Raw genomic sequence first — 23,027 nt, 5'->3', positions numbered from 1 at the left:
GGCAACACTGAGGCGTTTGTTGGTAGATAATAAATTTATCTTTGGCACACGTTGAGCGTTTATTGCAGGAAACGCGGACTGGCAAGCTTTAACGCATGCTTATATGAATTTTGTACATTCTTGGAATTTATTTGAAGTTTATTATACGGAGAGATCATTTTACATTGTATTCCTTAAGAATTAAAGATGTATTGACGTAATCGAAATCAGAAGCAATACGTTGATACATAAGAGATACATATATAGGAAGATCCATGTACTTGTATATAGGAAGTATCCGTATCCTTATCCTCATGTAGAATTGTACATAAACCTTTAGGGTGTAAATTAAATTAGTGGAAACTTTCAAAGGGATATACGGTACATATCAAGGGTAGGTACCCTTGATATTGCTTACATCAATGTATTTACTTCGGGATCCTACTAAGTACACTAACCGAAACTCAAACTGCTAGATAGAATTTTTCCATACCGTAAGATTGTGATTCTTTGATCCTGTGGCGTAACTTTGACTTTTACACCAATGAAAAACTAATACATGCTTGTTTCTTGATTGGTTATAAAATTTGGGTCAAATTTACCCCTAGTGTGAAAGAAACCGGATCTTACTGATATTAAAAAAGTTTTAATAATATAATTATTCCGTTTATCAAAGCTGCGAACTCATTTTTTTTAATTAAACCATGTTCGGTTCTATCGATCATAATATCACGGTAAAATTTCAACCCGCTTCCCAAGCGTTTATCTTTTACAGAGGAGATTTATACAGTTGTGTATTGTCATAATGTCACGAGCTATTGTTGACATTCATGATGTGACATTAATATTATGTTTATTTATTTATTTATTATAAGGGTCTCCAACAAGGAATACACATTGAAAACACGAATAACAATACAATCAATATTAAAACTATGTTTATATCGATTGTTACAGTTACATCACCGGGCTCAGCAGGCAGTCTACAAGTGTGCCAATTTTTACTATTACTGCATATAATTGTTTGGGCAAACAACACCTAGGTGCAATAAATTATAAATATAAAATAAAAAATTGTATAAATTATAAAATAATTGATAAATTATAAATAGGTAGATGTATTCGATAAAGTCGGATGAAATTGTGAATTTAAATGAAAAAAATAGTTAATTGTACCTAACGAGCTAATGACTATGCCAAAGAATGTAAAGACTAAGATACTGTTGATTTAATACAAATTATATATATGTCAATGTTTGTTTTATTTGAAAACTGATTTAAAACCTCATACGAAAACGTAATAATCACATTTCGAGCAAAAAATTCAAAGGAACATAACTATTAGTTAACTAACTTCAGAGATGCTGTTGTTTTTGTAACAGGCAAAAAAATAACTGCAGCAAACATAGTATTTTATAAGTGTAAAACAAGAATACGCTCTCGGTGGATTCGAATAAAAATTAAATTAAATAAATATTATAGGGTGTTACCACGGGTGTGATACCACGGCCTCGCAGAAAACCGACGTGAAACAACGCTTGCGTCGTGTTTCATCTTGTGAGTGACGTTACCGGAGACCCACTTATCCCAATCATCTTAATCCCCGATTCCCAACAATCCCATAATTCCTAACCCCCAATAAGGTCGGCAACGCACTTGTAACGCCTTTGGTATTTCGGTGTCCATGCCCATAGACACCGAAAGACCAATCGCCAATCGCAAACAGCAATCGTCGCCGCCCGGCGGCGATCGTTATCATCAGGTGATCAATCTAAAAAATTGTACTTTTTGACGGCATCATAACTGAAAGATTTTATTAGATTGAACCTATTTTCTTAGCAGAAACTTCGACTCCCGTTAAATTAGAACTAGGTAATAGTGTCTCTATTATGCGTGAGTACAGGTACTTTGTACAAAACATGGTAATATATCATCCTATTTACAATCTTTGGAAAAACAAGAATGCTCAAGAAAATTAATTCTAGGAAGAAGTATATGAAAGTGACAAGTGAGTAGCTACCTACCTGCGTATCGCTTTTATGTTGCGTTCTCAGAATCTGTTGCTAAGGTATGGATTCAAAGAATAAATATGTTGGTTTTCATTATTGTTCCCAGTAAAAAAGAAATTTAAAGCTGAAAGCATTCTTCCTCGTATGACGATGACAAATTATATTTTCAAATTCACTTTGAAGATTATCGCCAAGTCTATTAGGCAAATATATTTTATTTATTAAACTTTTTATACTGACTTTAGATGGTTGTTGAGTTCAAAATGTATCTACCTCTAACTTTTTGAGTTTTAATGGCATAAATAGCCAGCAGCAAACGAGCAGACGGATCTCCTGATGGTAAGCAATCGCCGCCACTCATGGACACTCGAAACACCAGAGGCGTTACAAGTGCGTTGCCAGCATTTTGCGGGTTAAGAATTTAAGAGTTGTTGGGGAATCGGGAAATGGGAAGATTGGAAAGGAGGGTAATTGAGTGTTTAAATATCAGCAATACTTTGGTAAGCAGAAGTCAGCAGAAGTCATCAGATGACCTGTGTTGTCATGGAACTTCGTGCTCCATATATGTACCTGCATACAAGCTGTGGTAAGTACAATTAATGTCAAAGATATTTTATATGCATGAAAGGTCTTTTCAAATATGTAATATTGCTGTGCAAACATCGTATACACGTATGATATCAATGTATACATATATTTTGTTCCATATGCACGCGAAAAGTTTAATTTCCAAATAAAGTACTTTGAATTTGAATTCACCCCTCAATTCTTTTAAATATCCAATTCCTCAAAATTCAATTTCCATTGCGGGTTTTGTACGTCAATACGAAACACCAACGAAATTGAGGAGGAAGTGTAATTAAAAAGTTCATTTGCTACGGTTTCAGACGCGAAGGCTTTATTGCTTCGCGACAAACAAGTGCCTTTAATACATGATGTTTGATCGATTTCTTTATCTGCAGTGCTCTTTAGATAAAAGCCTTTGATAGAAGTAGGCTGTTTATTAGCAAAATGCTTGCGATACCTTTTTAAACTAGAAAGTTTAATTATATTAGTGATCTGATTAGGTCAAGAGTACGTGTAAAAGTAAGAGCTAAACATGTAGTGTAATTAAGAATATTCCTTTTTTGTGCTTGTTGCAATTACTTGGCTATTCATTTGGTGTTAAGTATTCAAAGAGTTTTGTTGAAAGTGCATGTGAAGTGTTGAATTACCTTACTTTTTTAAGTTACTATACGTTGAAAGCATGGAAGAATTATTGTAGTTCGATTTTATGTGTTATCCGCAATGACTGCGTTGGGTTATTAACTCTATACAAAGGTGACCCTGAAGTCGACGTCTAAGTGACATCAGGTGATCTGGGAAAAATAAAGATTTGTAGCAACTAGAGTCAAAAGACTGGCACAGGGTGTACTTTTCGTAGATAACACATAAGTCACTGTAATTTAAAAACTGTTATACTTAGATTTTTTTTATAATGGTTGGAACCGTAACGATAACCTGGTGCCACTTGGACGTTCACTTCAGGGGCATTTACTTGTATAATATATTAAAAGCCAATTACGTCAAAAGTTATAATGTAAAACGTGATATTTTAAAAATTAGAAGAACTTTGTATAAAGTCACCTAGGCTGTCATTCATAGTAACGGACTCAACGAAACGTTGTCATCGTCCAAAAAAGTTCAGAAAAACACCAATTTTACACACATTATTAAAGAGAATGTTGGAAATTCCAGCTCCGAAGTCCATTAAGACCTACAATTTAATGTAGGTACTGTCAACTGGTGAAAATTGTCGACCTCTTTACAAAGTTAACCGAGTGAATAATTTGGTCAGTCCTGGATCACGGCTGTGAAGTTTGGAGAATAATTTGACTAAAAAACATTAACATAGAAAGTATGCTAATGATTTAGAAACTAGAATTTTGTTGTCAAACATTTTTAATCGTCTCGTGTACATAGAAAATTAGAAGATTTTTAAGTCTGACTGCCAATAGAAAACTGTTGAAGGCAAGTCCTCCGCTAACGTCGGTCACCGGTGACCACCACGGCGTTCAATGTGTTGATTGAAGTTCTATTTGTCGTTTTGGAAAATGTGATCCTATAACAGAATTAATTGGGACAATCCCCCTAACAAATGGCACTAAACCAAATTGAAAGCGAATGTGAAGCTAATGAATTTTATTAACATTTACATTTCCATTCCATATGGGTGCTTTTTCACCAGAGATGTGCTATGTTACATTACTATAAATACTTTTGACTTCCACTCCTCATAATAATTCATTGGTATATAATATAGCTTAGCACTGGTGGACACGGACTCAGCAGCTATGCTATGTGCTATAAATGTGTGCTATGAATGGCTTCCTTACTATCGACAAATTTAATACTCGAGCTGCGTATCTTCCTCGCACAGCTATATTGCGGCGGCGCATCTTCGTAGCCCATCTTACTCGCACGGGTACATCACTTAGTATCAGTGGAAACAGTCACGTAGTTCTACAGCTTAGCTATCACATAAGTATACATATTCGTAGTATAGCTACATCGTACATCTGGTGGAAAATCACTCTAAAACAGTGTTCAAATGTCAAGTTCATACACTGACTATGCCTATCTCAAGTCAGATAAATTAATGTTTAGCTTTTAGATTTTGAAATTCTTAATAGGTGACAGTCTTGTGTTTAGAGAACACTGAGATTCACCTCTGTTTAAATATTCAACCTTTCAATGACAACCTTACTGAAATTACTTTTTTCACACTTCACATGGTAAAGCGTAAAAATTTACAATTAGTAATGCTCGTCAAGCAATCCATTTATGAAATGAAATTTTTGTCTAGTACCCACTCTACTTAGACAACAAGTAATCAACCTCTAAATTGTATAAAAGTCATAGAATCACAGCTTTTTAGATAAATTTGTTTCATTTTTTAGTGAAATTGTATTAAAACAACGTCTAAGCATGGATAAGGCATTTGAGAGATGTTTTTATTATGATAGAAATACTTTTAATAGAAGAAAAGTCGTAAGACTTAAAAAGACGAGGCGTGGATTAAAAACTATGTCGTGGCAATGTACTGGTATGTATTTTATTGTCTGTGATTTTTAGTTAATTTAGTATGTCTCACGATAGTTATTATAATATTTTATAGTGATAGTGTCGTTTTGTTCCTATAAAAAATACATATTTCGATTTTGTACAGAACGTGGCACTCGTTTAGATTTCCATTATTTTAGCGACGAAGCCCGCAGCTAAACATAGTTTTTGTATTGAACTAGCTCTCTTATTTACATTTACATATGTTATTGATGGGATATATGAGACTTTAACCATCTACAGTCTCATTATTTTATCTTTACCACAAAGTACACCAAATATTAATTAATCGAAACAATATTTTCCAATAACCACAATAAAATGATTACTCAAAAAGTAATGACGACTATTTTCAAATATATTTTGACGACTGCCAATTAACATCTAAATGTGTTTCATACACTTAAAGACGGAATGTTGGCTTCTCGGTGCGCTTACAAAGGAGCAATTAGGAACGGAGTTTAGACCGCAATTATACAGACGATTTCATGAATAAATTAGTTTTGAATTCGTAATCAAGCCATTTTGATTTTATTATTAACATCACTTTGATTCCTTTACGTTGGTTCATTGTACGTTTTACACGCACTTATTCCGACTGTGGTACCGAAATAGACTCTTTTTGTTGATTAATTAATAGGCCGTAATATAAATATAGTTCTGCCATATTTTTTCTTTAGAAATGTAGGCCCTTAGTCACTCGACCTATCTAAGTGTAACTGCTGAACAAGTGGCCGAGATGTTAATATAAGGAGTGATTAAATTCTCACCAGACTGCTATGAGCAAGCGTGGTGATTAATGCTCAAATCTTCTCTGTGCGAGAAGAGACCTTTGGTCAGTATAGGCTGTTAATGTCTGTGATGTGAAATTTTCAATCATCTCATTATAATTCTCAGCATGCTGTTTTTAATTTGAATAATAATAAATCTAAAATTTTAACTCTACTACAATTTGAACTAAATTATAAGCTTCATGTCCAAAGTGTGACTGGCTAGCTTAATCAATCAAAGAGCGTAGAAATGGGACGCCGAAACTAGCCTTCAACCACAAAACTAATTTACCGTCATGAGGCTGAACGTCATATGCATTGAACATCATATAACTACTAGCTTAGTTTTGGTCTTTTGGTACAAAGAAATGTCTTTAATTGTTTTGAAATTTTCAAAAAGTGGTTAAAGAATTCCAGTCATTGGTGGTTACTATTAGTTTTTGTATTAGATTCACTTCCATTTCCATACTTAAAATATACAGCTTTTTTTTGAAGGGGAAAAATCATCCAATGCCTTCTTCCGCCTTTGGTGAGGCGAGAGGGAGTGTCAGACTCTTTTTGACTAAAAACCACCCCGTTCCTACTCCTGCTCCGCAGCTCCGGATCAGGCATCAGCCCTACTGGGCCCCATCTGAAAAATACAGGATAGAAATTGTTTTACGTGAAACATCTCATCATTACACTAAAAGATACTTACTTACATACATTTTTACGTCCGCAACTGAGCTACACAACTCACAAAGCTCCCAAAACCCCTAATGCAGCTTTATCTCCAAAAATATATCACCTCCGCACACTGTATTACGAAAGCCGAAAATAAAATCAAAAAGAGCAAAAATTCCGGGAAAAGCCATCGCAAATTCCAGTTCTCTAATACGAGGAAGCTCTCATACGAATTTCAAAATGGCTAAAACACAGTCAGTCATTAATTACGTTAAAACATTGAAACGAGTCTCATATTGTGTGAGCTTTACCGAGATATGCCACTCGGCGCCTGCAAATTCGATTCTGCAGTACAAAAATGCTAAAAGCGAGATCGTTGGTGTTATGAATGAAGTGACGCGCTCTCTACAGTCTACACCTATCTTGAAAGCAATGCATAGATTTAAAGTTTTATTGCTTGAGTTTCTATATAATATTTTCGGCCTCTAAGAATTGACACTTTAGTAATTTTAGAATAACATTTTTTAACAAATTTTTGGACGCAAATGTTCTGAGTGAGAAAATATATCAGAGAATTTCTAATTCATTAGATACTTGAGTAGCACAAAGTATTATTTATGTCACCTACTTGAATATTCTAATTCGTAGCTTTACATTGTTTTCCTAGCGCTCCACTTTACACCTTTACCTAGATACCCCTTTCGAAGAAAATCATTCCTATTTAATGCCCTACTAAAACAACAATTAGTTTTGCCCCTCAAATTGTGAGTTCGCAGAACTGTAAAACGTATTGTCCTATTATGTTTTGATTAATCCGAAGCCTTGCAAAGAACGTCGACCAGAATTCCGATAGGTATTTCAAAAAGCTATTGTTTAATTCTCGCAGAATACCTAGTTGATTACGAGCCAGCATAATGTGCTTAGCTCGAGTTTGGCGGAGGTCGTTAACATACTAGCACGGAGTGGAAGAGTTAATATACTTTGAATAATTCAGTGGTCAAAGCCCGTCTTGCGACAGTTTCCAACATCCAACCAATTACGTTACACCAGTACATACTCATCATTTTAACCCAAAAAACAACATAATATTTATTTTTAATAGCTTTCAGACGGTGACGTGATTCTGAAAACACATTGTACCCTGCAAACGACCATTTTGTGGTCCAAAATGGCTCGTAAAATGGCTTTTATGAGTGGACAGGTTTCTGTGCCACTTCGCCCATTATTCGTCGATTTTACAAAAGGAAATTAAATTAATAAAAAGTGTTTCCAATGAAAATTTGAACGAATCGGTACAAAACCGTAATGTTTTTCTGATTATGTTACGATGAAACCAAATTATTTGGGGATCATTGAAGGTTTGGGCCCAATTTTTATACGGTTGATATAGAAAATGTAAATACGTAGATTTACTCAAATTCTATTATGTTTCTAAACAAGTCCTTAATAATAGACTCAAAAAATTAAAGAACAATTTGATTTACAAAACAAAATGAGCTACTAGAAAAAAGTCATCCTATTAGACCCAAATATAATAGCTCTAATAAAATTAAATAATAACACAATATGTAGCTTTACGACAGACAATCGCGGGCATAAAAAGTGTAACATATTAGTCTTAATCTAAGGCAGTCCTTTGTAGAATATTCTGAAATATAAGTCCATTTAGGGCTGTCTAAGATAAATATCTTGACAGGCTAAGATCTTCACTCTCCCTGTTTATTTTGTTAGCAAAACGTATACGATGTTACAGTGCCTGGCCATATTATTGGACGCACTCTGGCTTTTTGTTCAATTTGGAATAATATATTTTGATGAGTTTGCTGACTGCCTCGTTGGTCGAGTGGTTGCAAGTGTGATTTCCGGAAAAGGATCTCGGGTTCGATTCCTGGGTCGGACAACGTATTACTGAGCTTTTTTCGGTTTTCCATGAATTGTGCCCGGAAAATGGCAATAGGTTCACCCCTTATTACATGGGACTTATAACACAGATGGTGAAAAGTGGGTGTACATTGTATAGCAGCATTACGTGCCGTAATGTGCACGTCTACCTTCGGGGATAAAAAGCGTGACGTTGCATATTTTCTGTTTAATTATAATTATGAGTGTTACATAAATATATTTATTGAGAAATTTTATTGTAATTTTTAGATTTTAATTATATAATTGTGTAGTGTTGATTTAATTCCTTTATCTGTATTACATATTATAAAATGGAAAACTTAATTTGTTTTAACGCGTTTATCTCTGAAAGTAATGGTTCTAATTGAAAAATATTTTTGTTGAGGTTAGTCCTTTTATCAAGGAAGGTTTTCAAAATAAAAACATCACGTTGGCCCTATTGGGATCTCGAAACTTGTAAATAATTATCTATTAAAAAATTTAGGTGCGTCTAATAATGTGGCCAGACACTATACACTAAGCTTAATATGAGAATTTTGAAAAAATATAGTGTGATATTTTTACACGACTATTTTAAAAATATTGTTCTATGTATTTCTTAGTAGTGACCTTTACATTTGTTTTTAGAATATAAAGTAAAATAAAAGTTTTTTAGTTACTAGTGGCTAAAAAATCTTTAGATTTCTTTGAAGTCATTACAATACCTGCTGTATAAGATTTTTGAACTAAGTGATAAGTGGAACGTTCCCCAGTAAAAGCGATCCGGACGAGTACTTCGACGCCTGATGATAATTTTTTTCTTTATTTTAGTTTTAGTTAGTTTTTATTCCTTTTTTGGTATTTTTAAGTTGTAAATAAAGTGTAATCATAGTGACAAATACTACCTATGAACACCAGCAACACCAGAGAAGTTACTCTAAGGACACTCATTTAAATAAAGAAACTATCTTTATTTACAGATTCAGAGGTGTGCCCTTTAAAATCTCAACCTTCACAGGTTTAATATAAAGTACATATTTCACTATTATGGCTCTAAAGATACCTAAATCCTCTGACAGACAGGTGCATAATCCTGCTGTGACAACTGACAGAGAAGCCTTAGTAATAGTGTTTCGTTTGAAACCTGCACTAAAGAACCTTAACAAGGCATGTCTTCTTATAGCTATTAATATTTTACTAACTAAAACTTTTCTGTCTGATAAGTACTCACTGTTTGGATTAAAAATCATATTTTTACATTTTAAATATAGTATTTTTATAATTATATGACATAGTATTGAGTCAAAATAAAAATCACTAGTATCTTCTAGCGGGTTTGCCCTTGTTCCCGAATCTTATTACTCAAGTCAGCTCATACCCTGTCTCTATACTGTATTTCATCTAAACCCATTCAGTAGTTTCAGCGTAATTGAAGGACAAACAACCAAAGAAATAAACTTTCACATTTATATTATTAGTGTGATTCCCAACATTAGCATTATCACACTTAAAACTCTATTACAAAGTCCCTAAAGTTTATAATACAAAAAAATAAACCCACAAACATTTCTACCAGTACTACAACAAAAAAGGGCCATCATCTGCAAAGACGTATAAATAAACTTACACTCCATATATTCCCAATAACATTCAAGCAGGCTCTATCAAAAACCTACATTTTTTTTCTATACATTTTTTTGAAGTACGCTCGGAAGTTGAAACTCTAGGGGTTCTATTCTATCTAGTTCCATTGTTTGTAGTTCCATATTTCTTTTTACGTGATATACTGATATTAGCTCTCAACACAGATAACTTGAATGGTCTTTTTGAAATTTATCGTATGGTAATATTTCACGTATGGTTCGCGACTGAGTTATTAGTGTAGCGAAGTAATTGATTGCTCACTGGCCAGTTTCATTGCTGGATAGAATTTGATAATTTAATGTTTGTTATTTGACGTTAATGCTGTTTTGGAATATTGTAGCTTATGTATATGATAATAGATTTGGTTTTTGGACGTACGTTCTAAACTAAACATTAATCTGTGTTTATTTATTCAAAGTGTATGTAATATTAGCAATTAACTCCGGTATTAACGCTTCTATTAAACACTCCACCAGTTTATTAACACTTCATAGCGTAATTACCAAGAAATTTGCTCGCTAAACACTTATTTACAAAGTAAAAATCGTATCAGCGAATCAAAAATATAAAACAAGGAATTAAAAACCTTAAGAGCCCGCCTACGACATGGGGCTCAACTTTTAACGACACGAACAACTAATTCCACTAGAAAATAATGTTTACATTAAAGTGAGTAAGACTACAAAATCTGTGCTTAAACTTAAATTAAAAACTTCTGGACGTTTTTGCCGGACCGGGCTGAGTTCGGGAACTAAGTTCCTCTTCGGTATTGGAAAACACGTCAAACACTCATGTACTGTTTTCTTTTTGTTCTACCTTCGCCAAGTTTTGCATTTGCTTCGATGGCACTCTATTGGTTCTCGAACTTTCGATGTGGGTCGGTTCTATCGATCGATAATTAGTTTTTACTATGTTCTTTGTGCTTTTTAATTTTGGTCCTTTTGTGTTTTGTAAGGACCAGATTCTGAATTTTTTAGATTTATAAGAATGTTAGAATATTATACAAATCCTAATTTAGAACTGATTCCAGATGAATAATAGTTCATGTTACTTAACCACTCTACAACTTAACTCCACCCTTCTAGGAAATTAATTATTTCTTATAACTGGAATATTTCGGTAATTTGACTACTATTAATGAGTTCATTTTCAGAAACAGTCATGATAATAATATCAAAACAGTTCACATGAACATAATAAAACATACAAATTATATTTTCATACTGCCAAGAGCCTCATTGAATAAGATCCAGCAAGGAGGTCTCATACCAAGGTAGCATCAGATTTTGTTATGATATTTTCAATTTCAGTAATAGCATGGAATATGGAATTAAGCCCCGTGTACGAAAATAAACTGAGCCCATAATGATATCACATAGAACTTAAATCACTGGTGAAAATAGGTGTTTGTGCTGCATACCCCTTCTGGTATTAAAGGTGCGATATTACGTTATGAAAATGGTAAATTACAGGTAATATATTCAGGTATAAAATACGTACTACACAATATTATACGAACACAAATGTATGCAAATACATTTAAAAGGTTTGGGGCGTTTACATTTATTTTAGTGGTAGGTACGTCAATGTTGTAGCCTTGTTTTGTTAAAATAGGTAATGGAAATTATATTCGGAACTAATTTGGTATATGAACAGTTGTTTATTGATTTGAAATAATATATTATCAATTTCAACAGCCTGTAATAGTTAGTTATTAATAGGCCTCGCGTAAAATAGAGGGTTTCCCATATAATCTGTACTCTTGACACACGGAGATTGGAGAAGGCAATTTAGAAGGTTTTGGTTCATCCGAATCCATAGTAAGTTCACAGGTAAAATATTTTGATAGTTTTTTCCATCCCCTCTGCAAATATGATCCAATTAAAACTAGTATATTCTTACCCAATTCCCAGATTTCCCTACAACCCTCAAAATTTTAAACCCCAAAAGGCCGGCAACGCAATTGTAACGCCTCTGGTATTTCAAGTGTCCACGGGCGGCGGCGATTTCTTACCATCAGGTGAACCGTCTGCTCGTTTACCGACTTATTCCATACCAGATTATCTAAAAATCTTAGAGCGAATTGTAAAAATATATACTTATTTGTGACTACAAACTGCGTCATAGAAAGAGAACAGCATATCTTAAAACAGCCACGTCCTACACGAAGGCTCATTTTATTTAACGAGATACACAAAACTTCTATCTGCCAATAAAAAAAGAAAAAACAATAAGCGACCTCCGAAGTCGCTGAACGACATAAATAAGGCGGCCTTAATCTAAAATTAAAAATGGAATCTCCAAAAAAAAGTTATATCCAGAAAAGCGATATACATTCTTAAAACTTTTTACATTAAAAAGGTTTTATTATTCGGAAAAAAAAACCTTGAGTTTGACCGTTTAAAACATATTATGAATGCAGGCGGCGTTTCGCGCGCGTGTTTCAATTATAACATTGTAGGAATTAAATGGTACGTTGTAAACAATGTAAGAGATAAAGGTGGTATAACTGCTGGATAAGACTAGAATATTATATTGGAGTGTTGATTTTTTGACGGACACTTTTTTTTCTTTAATCTCTCTAGTGCTATGAGGTCAGACAAAGGTGACCTCTTAGCTTACTGCGTGACTCAGTTGCTGAAAGTTTGGTTAAGAGCTACTTTCATTTTATTGAATATTTCAGAACATTATGATTGTAGAACCTTCTTACGTAATTAAAAATCACGGTTTACTCATGTAAATTAATGGAGAAAAGTTTACTAGTTTTAGCAGGCTGGCGACGTTGCCGCGTCTGCGTACGTTGTTCATGATGAAGAGTCCTCTGTGACTCGAAAGTATTAGAATTTTTATTATTATTATTTTATTAGAATTTACGTGTTTAAACCGTAATTTTTAATTAATTTACTATGTCTCACGATTGCTGTTATAAAAATATAACCTTCTTATGAAAAAAAAAGTATGTAAACGGAAGATGTATTCAACATACTTCAAGTTAAACAAAAAAAGCGGACAAAGAATAAGTGAATAGGTATATTCTTTTTACCCAACAAAAAACGAACAGCATTCTAACATTGCACGCGACGACATCACGTTCAATTTGCACCCACTTTTTAACGCAAGAGTAGCCAAGCAAACACATGCGATTCGATGGCTGTGTCGGTATACAATATACAGTGCAAATAACGTCTTTATATCAACGATTCAAACGCACATAAGTTAACATGAGTTACTTTTTCTTCTTCAATAATTATTCCTAGAACTCTCTTCTTAGTGTAAAGTTTTACACTGAATCTAAAATAAAGTGTTTCGTTCTATTAAGATCAACTGTACCGTTTCAACCAATTGGCATGTCTAAACGAATTCAATTGAAGCGAACAAAATCGAAATTTCGTACTAAAATCCTCTCTCCTTTATCTAGACTCCAAAAAAGGTCACGCGTCTCCTCGTAATTCAGCCGTGTATTCATTTTCTTGGCTCAGAAAACAACAAATATACTTGAAACAGACATAATTGAAACACTATTCGTATATAAAGCCTGTATACATTTCAGCCGTAGGAAAAAATGCGTCACAAACATGAACAAGGGCTGGTTGTATTTCACGGCGGCTTTTTCCGCGCCTTGTTACCACCGCACGAGTGAACCAGCGGACATGCGTTAGTTTTCTCACAAAATATCGATAGTAACGCCCACAACCATGTTTTAGCACGACAAATTGCTATTTGATTTATATTGGAATGTTCTATTTGTAAGGAAGTGTGTTTGGTCTTTTGAGACGAAAAACAGAAATGGGAAAAGGGGGACGTGTAAAGTTATTTTGTACTAGAGTTGCCAGCGGCTTCGCTCGCGGTCCTGTGGAGAAAAAAATGTTCTATGTGTTATTCCAAATTTGTACCTATATTAAAAAATGCATTCAACTTCAACTTGATCCAAATCAAAATTAAACTCAAATTTCATCATATATCAAATGTTTACTATCAAATTTCAACAAGAATTTTTATCCTTTACAGTTTCTAAAATAACCTAACACCACTGTAACATCTTGGTGGCATAACAAACCCTGCGTATAGTGTTTGCGACGGTTGTCAAGCTTAAGCTGACAGGCTGACATCGGAATGAAGAGAGCTCCACGTAAAATCTGACTGACATAAAGTCAAACCTGGTTTGCGAATCTGAATAGTAGAACTGTATTTGATTTAAAAAGTATACTGGTATTTGTGGTAAGATGACGGCTATTATGGGAGCCATTCTTCTATTTATCCATGTTCTTTACAACCGATATAAGAACAGCAGTCATGTTATACCATTCCTAAATATATTGGTATAAATAAGAATCACTACAGTAATTTTTATAAACTTTATCAAGATTTATGACATTTTTACTAGACTATAAAACTTTTAAACTCATGAACTTCTCATACCACGACCTAAAACCACGAAATATTATGAAATATTATGAAAACCACATAAATTCTAAATGGTATGAAATATTTTCGTTCCGATTTTTAGCTTAGTGAATTATTTCTGTTAGTTAGGAAAAAGAATTCAAATTATTTTTCGAATAAAACATAACTTTAGTCTTTTTGAGTGACTGAAAAAATATTTTAACAACAACATAAACGTTTACCGCTAAAAAACATAATAATTATGAAGTAGGTATATAAAGTCCAGAGCTGCAGACTACCTAGCGGGTTTACCGGGGATCCGGCTCGAAGGGCAGAAGTAGGAACGGGGTGATTTTTAGTCAGTAAGAGTCTGACACTCCCTCTCTCGCCTCGCCCAAGGCGGGAGAAGTTATTGGATGATTTTCCCCTCTTAAAAAAAGGTATATAAAGTAAAATCTAAAATTTTTCTACATTCTTTGTGAGACTAAAATGGTCGGTTTAGTACGTAGTATAAAATTAATATTATATGGTGCATGAGAGCGCACTTCGCTAAGCTCCGTGATAATGACAATATTCCTCTAGGAACGTTTGGTTCTCATTTAGAACGTTATATAATGGCCGGACGAAATACTCCGTTGATACCGCTACGAACATATTTTATGCTTTGATAATAATTTATAGGATTTTAAACGTGTAATTTTATCACAATAGTATTTTAAACTGTTTCGTTTAATTAATAGACAAAGGTTGAAATTTGGTAAATAGCCTTGCTTATTATTAAAACACATTGGAAGACGGGATACTGTTTGTTTTTTATCCAAATAAAGCGTTATATTGCTCACTCAATTTAACAGATTGAACGCCGCCGTGTGGTTGTCACCGGTGATCGACGTCAGCGGACGATTTGCCTTCAACAGTTTTTTATTGGCAGTCAAAGACTTATTAGATCATGTAATGTACTGTGTATCACAAACTTTTGGATAATAATAATTCTTACATAAAAGAAGATCTCCAAAAAAAGTATTTCATAATTTTATTTTATTTTAATCGCTCGGTTTTTTGCAATTCCGTAAAGAATTTGTCCGTTTTTATCATTTACCTATTTCTTTTTGTATTTTTCCTGTTTATAATATTCATGTTTCTTCTATAAGTAATCCGGACTATAAGTAATTTGTTTGACGTGGACGTGGGTTGATCTTTTATCTATAGATTTAGATTGATCAGTCCTACAGAATATAGACTCTATTATTATATTAATAAAGAAAGATTGGGTAACTAAATATAATTGACTTCAAAGCATTATAAGAAAATAATATGTGTATGTGTAAAATGGTGACTGCCTCGTTAGTTGAGTGGTTGCAAGTGCGACTGTGACCCCGGGTCGATATCTAAAATTTCTCAGTTACAGCACGGAGTCTGTACCTAGTAAATGGCGATAGGTCCACCCCCTATTATATGGAACTTATAACAAAAATGGTGAATAGTGGTTGTACAAAGTATAGCGGCGTTACGTGCCGTAATGTGCACCTCTGCCTTCGCCTTCAGGAGTTAAAAGTGTGACGTGTGTGAAATGGCCCTCAACTCCCCGTAATCCATATACACCAGAAGCATCACAAAGTTACTCCACTTGATATCCGAATACAGAACTCCATGGTCTTTAGAGACGAGTGCGACCATGAAACCAATAAAGTCCGAAAAGGAACAAAGAATTTATAATAAAACATTAACAGATTAGGTATAAACTTTTGGCGCCGAATTCAACTCACTGACACATTAAATTGTTGTTGAATCAGCATGCAGATATAATAAACTATACAGCCAAGAATAACTCTTTTGATAGTTGATATAAAGTTGAGATCTCTATCTTTAAGATTAAGTTTTGTCAGCGTTTCTTATCCATAAATACCGTGTCAACACATCACGCCTTCTATCTGAAGAGGTGCTAAAATAGAACTTAATAAAATAGACGTAAGATACTCAGTTTTCGTCACTCCTAAATCCCCTGAAATAGGGAGAAAGACCATACACTAACTAATATATAGAAATATTCCTTAGTACAAGCATTTGTAAAATTTGGTCGCTTAGTTAAGATATTTTTATACCTACCCATGTTTTGAACTATGAATGAATAAAGATTCAGTATTACATACACAAAGTCACACCTTTTATCCCCGAAGGGATAGGCAGAGATGTACATTACGGCATGTAATACCGCTATACAATGTACACCCACTTTTCACCATTTGTGTTACAAGTTCCATGTAATAGGGGGTGAGCCTATTGCCATATACTGGATACAATTATTCCAGACTCCGTGCTACCACCGAGATTTTTTTCGAAAATCCCAAAAAAGCCCAGTAGTTCCTTGCCCGACCCGGGAATCGAACCCGAAACCCCTTGTTGAGCAGTCGCATTTGCGACCACTCGACCAACGAGGCAGTATTCAGTATTACTAGTATATAAATATATTATTAAACCCATGTCGATTCTTCGCAAAATGTTCTGTGGTCCGATGCGCCAAGCTCGCGTGTTCCCATTCCGTGTTTGAAGATCGTTACACGTAATACCATCGTAATTAGACAAGCTACCCTTCATTTCATTTGGATTTACTCAACTATTCTTAACGAGTAGTTCGGTTCAGCACGTAATGTAGAGATTTTATTCTAATTGTTGTTCTGTTATTGGAAATTATTTGTTTGATTGTGTTACTGTTGTTATTGTAGGAAGTTGCGAATGAACATTTAATATTTCTATAGAATAGATATATGAGCAGACATGTCACCCGATGGTAGGTGATCGCCATGTGTAGACTCTTATATCTAACACTAAAGGAATTGTCGCTGCAAGTTGCCAGTCTTTTGAGGGTAAGAGGTTTGCAGATTGGGATATCCCTTATCATGTATAGACTTAATAGTGTCTTTAAATTCTTATCTTTATTATTCAATGGTGTAGAACATCAAATGCATTATTTTAATCACAGGCATTCATGTGGAATCACCTGTTAAGATTATGTTTATAATTAAGGCGCATATCATTATTCAATGTGAACATTTGTTTGGGGTGCAATCAAGTGTATATTGTTTAGTATACATATCTACTTAACATGAAATGTAGGTGTACATATTCATTTCTGTCTCATGTTAGCAAGAAAACTGCCATGTGTTCTTGCAATTAAGAATGGTAACAAAAACGTTTACGTATATAAAAGGTACAACAGGCGTTGACAATGCTAATTAAAACAAAACAGTTAATGGCAACTTCTTTACCTCATGTTTTATAAACCAAGTATAACTCTTTTAGTGTTTTCATCCAACGCAAGTGCAAAGAACAAGAACTATTTTCGCAAATCAAATCTAATACCCAGTACACTATCGCAAATTTCGTGAAATAAGCAGAAAAGAAAATTACTGTAATGTATTTCCACGGTAACGTTAACATGTGGGGTGATAACGACCAATGACTCGAAAGGACCAAAATGAGAATTTTAAAATTTAACCGTGGTCCTTTTATCCGCGCCCCGGCGATCAAATACTGTGGGAATTTTCCGTTCATCGTTCGATAGCTGGTATTATCTTATCTTTTATGTACCCAAGGATCGTTAGAGGGAACTATTAAAGCAAAGTGTCACAGTTTAAAATACGAATGATGGTGAATGAAAAACTGAATGTTTTAGGATGAAGAGATAAATGTTTCAATCCAGTTTTAGATGTTCCGGACCGGTGAAGCCGTTTGGTATCACGGTAATAGGCTTTTGTGTTTCAAGGGTTTGTTTAATATTTCATGGTGAACCATACAGATGGAATTTTATGATTAAAATCGGGTGGGAAGTTGGGTTATTTGTAATGAGTTATTATTAAAATGTTTTGTTTTATTTTAGCGTGGGTTTATTGTTTCGATGTTTGTTTAGTTTGTTCGTTGTATTTATTTTAAACGGTTACGTAAAAGTATTTTCTGCGTGGATTAATAATGTTTTCATAAGTTTGAGCGAGAGAAATTCTGCAACTTCATAAATTGAACATGCTTATAATTAATACATTTTACATTCGGTAATAATAAATTTTAAACCTGAGTACGAGTATCAGTTGTACTCATTGATTGTACCAAAATTAGCATAATTATAAAAAGTTTAAATTGGTCCTTCGAACCTCAAACTACCAATTTAGTAGATTGCTTGTTACAATGACGCGACTTACGTCTTAAACGCATGGCTTTATCTAGCAATGCAATTAATACTTTAACCCAAAATAATAAAAATCAAAATTGAATCACAAATGAAGTAGTGCAGTTCAGATAGTGCTTAAATCAATGGAGTACCGTATAACGCATTAAATGTTATTTTCATTCATGCATCCAAACTTTTATGATCAGCTTTATGATAGCTATGACTCCATGTTGTCTCGAATTTGGGTCACACACAGCATTTAAGTTTTACACAAAATTACCATGAATAACGTGGAAAGATAAAAATGGAATTAAGTTTTCTGATTATTTGTTTTATTACTTTTGAAAACTAATAACAATAGAATATCCAGTAGTTCTAAGAAGACATTAGTCTTGACATTAGATATTTTGATTTCAGCTAAGTGTTGTCGAATTTTTATTTTGTTTTCGTGTCTGATTTTAACTTAACACTCAATTTCAATGGCAATAAAAACGTTTTATTATAATATATTAGTGTATTACAAAATAATATTGTCACTATTCATTTGTTTCGGTCCTAAGATACTGATATTATATGAATTAAAATCTACTCGTAGGTATTACTTTATTATATTATACAGTGTAATTAGTTAACTATATTCCTATGTTATGACTACTCTCTATCAAACATACATTTAAAACACCAACAGTTTTGAACTATGTACACATATTTTTTTAAAACAACTTTTAATATCTCTATAATTTCAAAATATTACGACCAATCATTAAATCGATGTCGTGGTTAAAGTCTAGACGAGCATTATACTTAAATTCTTTTAGTATTCCTCGAGTATGGAGTATGGGCGTCAGCAGTAATAAATCCGCCAGGAAGGAAAGCATGTCACCGTCACTTTGTGCGATTCAGCTATTCTTTGAAATAACGAACTCGTTTGTACGGATCAAGTGCATTAAACGGTAACTGGGGGACATTTTAATGTAACTCTTTCTGTTTTTAATTCATTTTATTGCAAAGTTTTTGTAGCTTTGGAGATGATTTTGGTTTTTTATATTTGTCTAACTGTAGTTGATATTAAAAGTATACCTTTGTCTCTATTGGGTATAAAGATGAGTGTACAATGTGCTTGTTTCATGTATTTAATAGAGGAGAAAATAAAACATTATAAACTTATAAGAAACTAAATACAATAACAGGAAAACGAAATGAAATAATTTACCCAACCAATAAAACGGAAAAACGTCAATAAGTCTCTAACACGCTATTTAAAACTCCCTCTTTTAATAGACTCCCTATCCTATCTTTAATCTTAATAAAGGAACCTGTATAAAAACCGCAAATAAGTAAACGATCAAACTTTACGAATATATTTTTTAAATTGCCAACTTAACTATTAAATTACGGCCGAGCTCATCGGAAAGCAATCACTTTAATTTTCACATTCGCCGATTAGACCCGTATAAACTTGGGTTCAACTCCCATAATTGTCAGTTCCGTTTACACAGTTAAACCTAATTAAATCCGAAACGTTACAGAGTAACTCGATAATAATTTTGTTCGGAAAACCAAAAATTAGATAATTAACCGGCCACAACGTTGATTTCTTTGAAAACAGATTATGTTTTGTAATTTTGCTTCTTCGTTTTATTTTATATCAGTTTTGTGTAAATGAAGATAAGTTTTGCGCTGAAGGGTTGAACTCTTATCGTGGGCTTATTTTAAGGATGTACGGAAATAAACTTATTGCTTTTCATTTTCCTTTAGTTATTTATTTGCATAACTGTTTCTTTTTTAATAAACTTGAGTTGTTTTAACATAGTCTGACACGCTAGTGGATATCTTTCTTATTGAATATTTTTGACATTATGATTTTAATTCAAAAACATTTTTTTTTGAGGAGGAAACATCATCCAATGACTTCTCCCACCTTGAGCGACGCAAGAGGAAGTGTCAGACTCTTACTAAAAACCATTCCATTCCTGCTTTTCGAGTCGGAGCCCGGCCGCGCTTGTAATCCGCAGCTTACGTCACGTCTACGTTCTAAAACATGACTACGTACTCATTTAGCTAAATGAAAATTCCACAAATTAATCAACCATCTTGTCTAAAAATACAAACCGTGTTTTTACGTCAAATCTCTGAGTTATTATTAGAATTCTTTTAGCAGGAATTAAGATATTAATAAAGTTATTGAAAGAAAAGACAATAAAATTCTGTGAATCAAAATATAAAATAGAATCGGGAAATATTAAGTTTATTCTCGGAAAATTCACACAGACTCGGACATTTCAACGAATTCAGACAATTCACAGTTGTTTTTATTAAATAATATTTTAAAGAGTTGGTACTAAATCTAAATATATATTACTCAAAGGTGACTGACTGACTGGCATAGTGATCTATCAACGCACAGCCCAAACCACTGGACGGATCGAGCTGTTTCGCACGTAGGTAGATGTTATGACGTAGGCACCCGCTAAGAAAGGATTTTGATAAATTCTACCGCCAAGAGGATATAATAGGAGATGAAAGTTTGTATGAAACTTTGTCAATTTTAAACCGATTGGGACTTTTCATGTAAAAAGCTACTATGATGTAGGCAACCCCAAAGAATTCTTTCATTGATAATAATACTTTTTAACGCGAGCAGAACCGTGGGTAAAAGCTAGTTTCGTATAAGATCCATAAGTTAAGAACTTACTTTAATGATGCACTTTACACTTAGCAAGAAACCAAAGAAAACCGACAAATCACAAGAACTAAAGGACATTTACATTTATTATAATACAATAACCCAAAAAGACTATTAATCTCTTCTGAATAATATCTAAGATTCATACTAAGTATATTATATTAGAATAGTATATTATATGAGAAACGTAAATGACCTAGAAATAAACCAGCTGCTAATTAATTATGTGTCTTCATTTGTAGGTACTAGAGTTCTATTTATTTTGTTCGACTAGAAATAGATTCTTTGAAAAGGTCAAGAGTTTTATTGATGGTAATGGATTGTTTTGAAGAAGGAGCGTTGAATAGGGTCCCAGATCGTGCTAGTCGTCACATTGGTCTGTGACACAGAAATTGTCCATGAAGACAAACACAGTTTAGAACAAAAAGGTATCTTCAAGACTGATTTTTTTTTTTTAAGATAAACGGTTTTTTTTTGAAGGAGGATAATTATTCTCCTTCCTGTTCTACTGCTCTTTGAGCCGACCAAAGCTCCGACAACGCGTTAAGTCTTCCGTGGCTCTGCATCATGCATTAGCTGTACAGACCCTATCTGTGGTGGTGAGTGGGTAATTTGAGACGCGCGCGGAACGCGATGCTCCCTACGTACGAGAGATGTTTATCATAATATTATTTTATTCGCATTAGGAAGTAAATTACAGGTATTTTTGAGCATAAATAAGTCATCTTTTATTCATTTATTTATTTTAATGATTGCTAGAGCCCTCTAAAATTACATAGATATACAACCATACAAGTTTAATTTTAAGTTACATCTGTATCAATAACTTTGGTATTTACTATGATCACTGAATATAAAGCACCCACAAAACGTTTTTAAGTAGGTGTGAAATCACAAGTTTCTCTGCACCAACTTCATTTCAATCTCCATTCAATTCAACCGTTCGTCCATCTGCCTTTAATGAACAGCTTCAACAAGCAGAACTTCAATTACACAGCAATCTCATTCCTAAAGCCGAGTATTTACGCAAGAAGAATCCAATCAAAAACTCAACAAACACAATTCGTTATTAATCACAAAAGGGTTACGATGACTCCGGTCACCATAACTAAGGCGGCAGATAGTATTAACAGCAATTAACCAAACAGGGCTTTAAATCAAAATTTCAAATTATGCTACTCCCGCCGAGGGTGAAATGGGGTTGTATCCGTGAAATCGCATTCATCAAAACTTGGGAATTAGCTTCGTTCCCTAATTAAACCTGTCGGTTGTTAAGTTCGCCCCGATCTCCCCCGGGATCTCGAATCTTACGTAAATATTAGGTTTGAATAAAACTTTTATTATTATAGCTTTATTGGTGCTTAATACCCGTGATCCTTTGTGTAAAGGAAAAGTTGATTTGAACGAATTCTAATTTACGAGGAGGTGATTTTAGGAGGTGGGGGGAGAAAGGTCAAACGTTTAGTATTCATTGCGTTCGCGAATTGTCTTTAAAAACTGTATACATTGATTGAATACGGTTTCTAAGCGAAGTTCTTTAAATCAACATTAAAAAACCTTCAGTACCATTCCGAGTATTCAAGACACGTGCCGTAAAAAGTTGATTGGAAAAAGATTTCGAAATGATATTGAATGATTGTGCAGACATTTCGTACGTGTGCTATTAATTTAGGTTTAACAATCGAATTTGAATAACTTTTCAATTGCAAAAAAAAAAACAATCACACCTTTTAATATTCAAATGAGTT

General features: G+C 33.7%; 1 protein-coding gene and 1 long non-coding RNA gene across 4 annotated transcripts in view; one reads left to right on the top strand and one right to left on the bottom strand.

Annotated features, from left to right (window-relative positions):
• Positions 1–1,232, top strand: part of LOC118269946 (uncharacterized) — a 102,076-nt gene extending 100,844 nt beyond the window's left edge. For both annotated transcript variants that reach the window (XM_035585343.2, XM_035585344.2), the window contains one exon: positions 937–1,232. In XM_035585343.2, coding sequence (XP_035441236.2) covers positions 937–1,022 — 86 coding nt within the window. In that variant the 3' untranslated portion in view covers positions 1,023–1,232. The remainder of the gene's footprint in view (positions 1–936) is intronic.
• LOC126912830 (uncharacterized) overlaps positions 1–23,027 on the bottom strand; it is a 481,090-nt gene that overhangs the window by 303,696 nt on the left and 154,367 nt on the right. The gene's annotated exons all lie outside the window — the stretch shown is intronic.

This window comes from Spodoptera frugiperda, chromosome 30 (assembly GCF_023101765.2).
Source record: "Spodoptera frugiperda isolate SF20-4 chromosome 30, AGI-APGP_CSIRO_Sfru_2.0, whole genome shotgun sequence".
NCBI classification, from domain to species: Eukaryota; Metazoa; Arthropoda; class Insecta; order Lepidoptera; family Noctuidae; genus Spodoptera; species Spodoptera frugiperda.
This window is presented reverse-complemented; position numbering and strand designations above follow the sequence as displayed.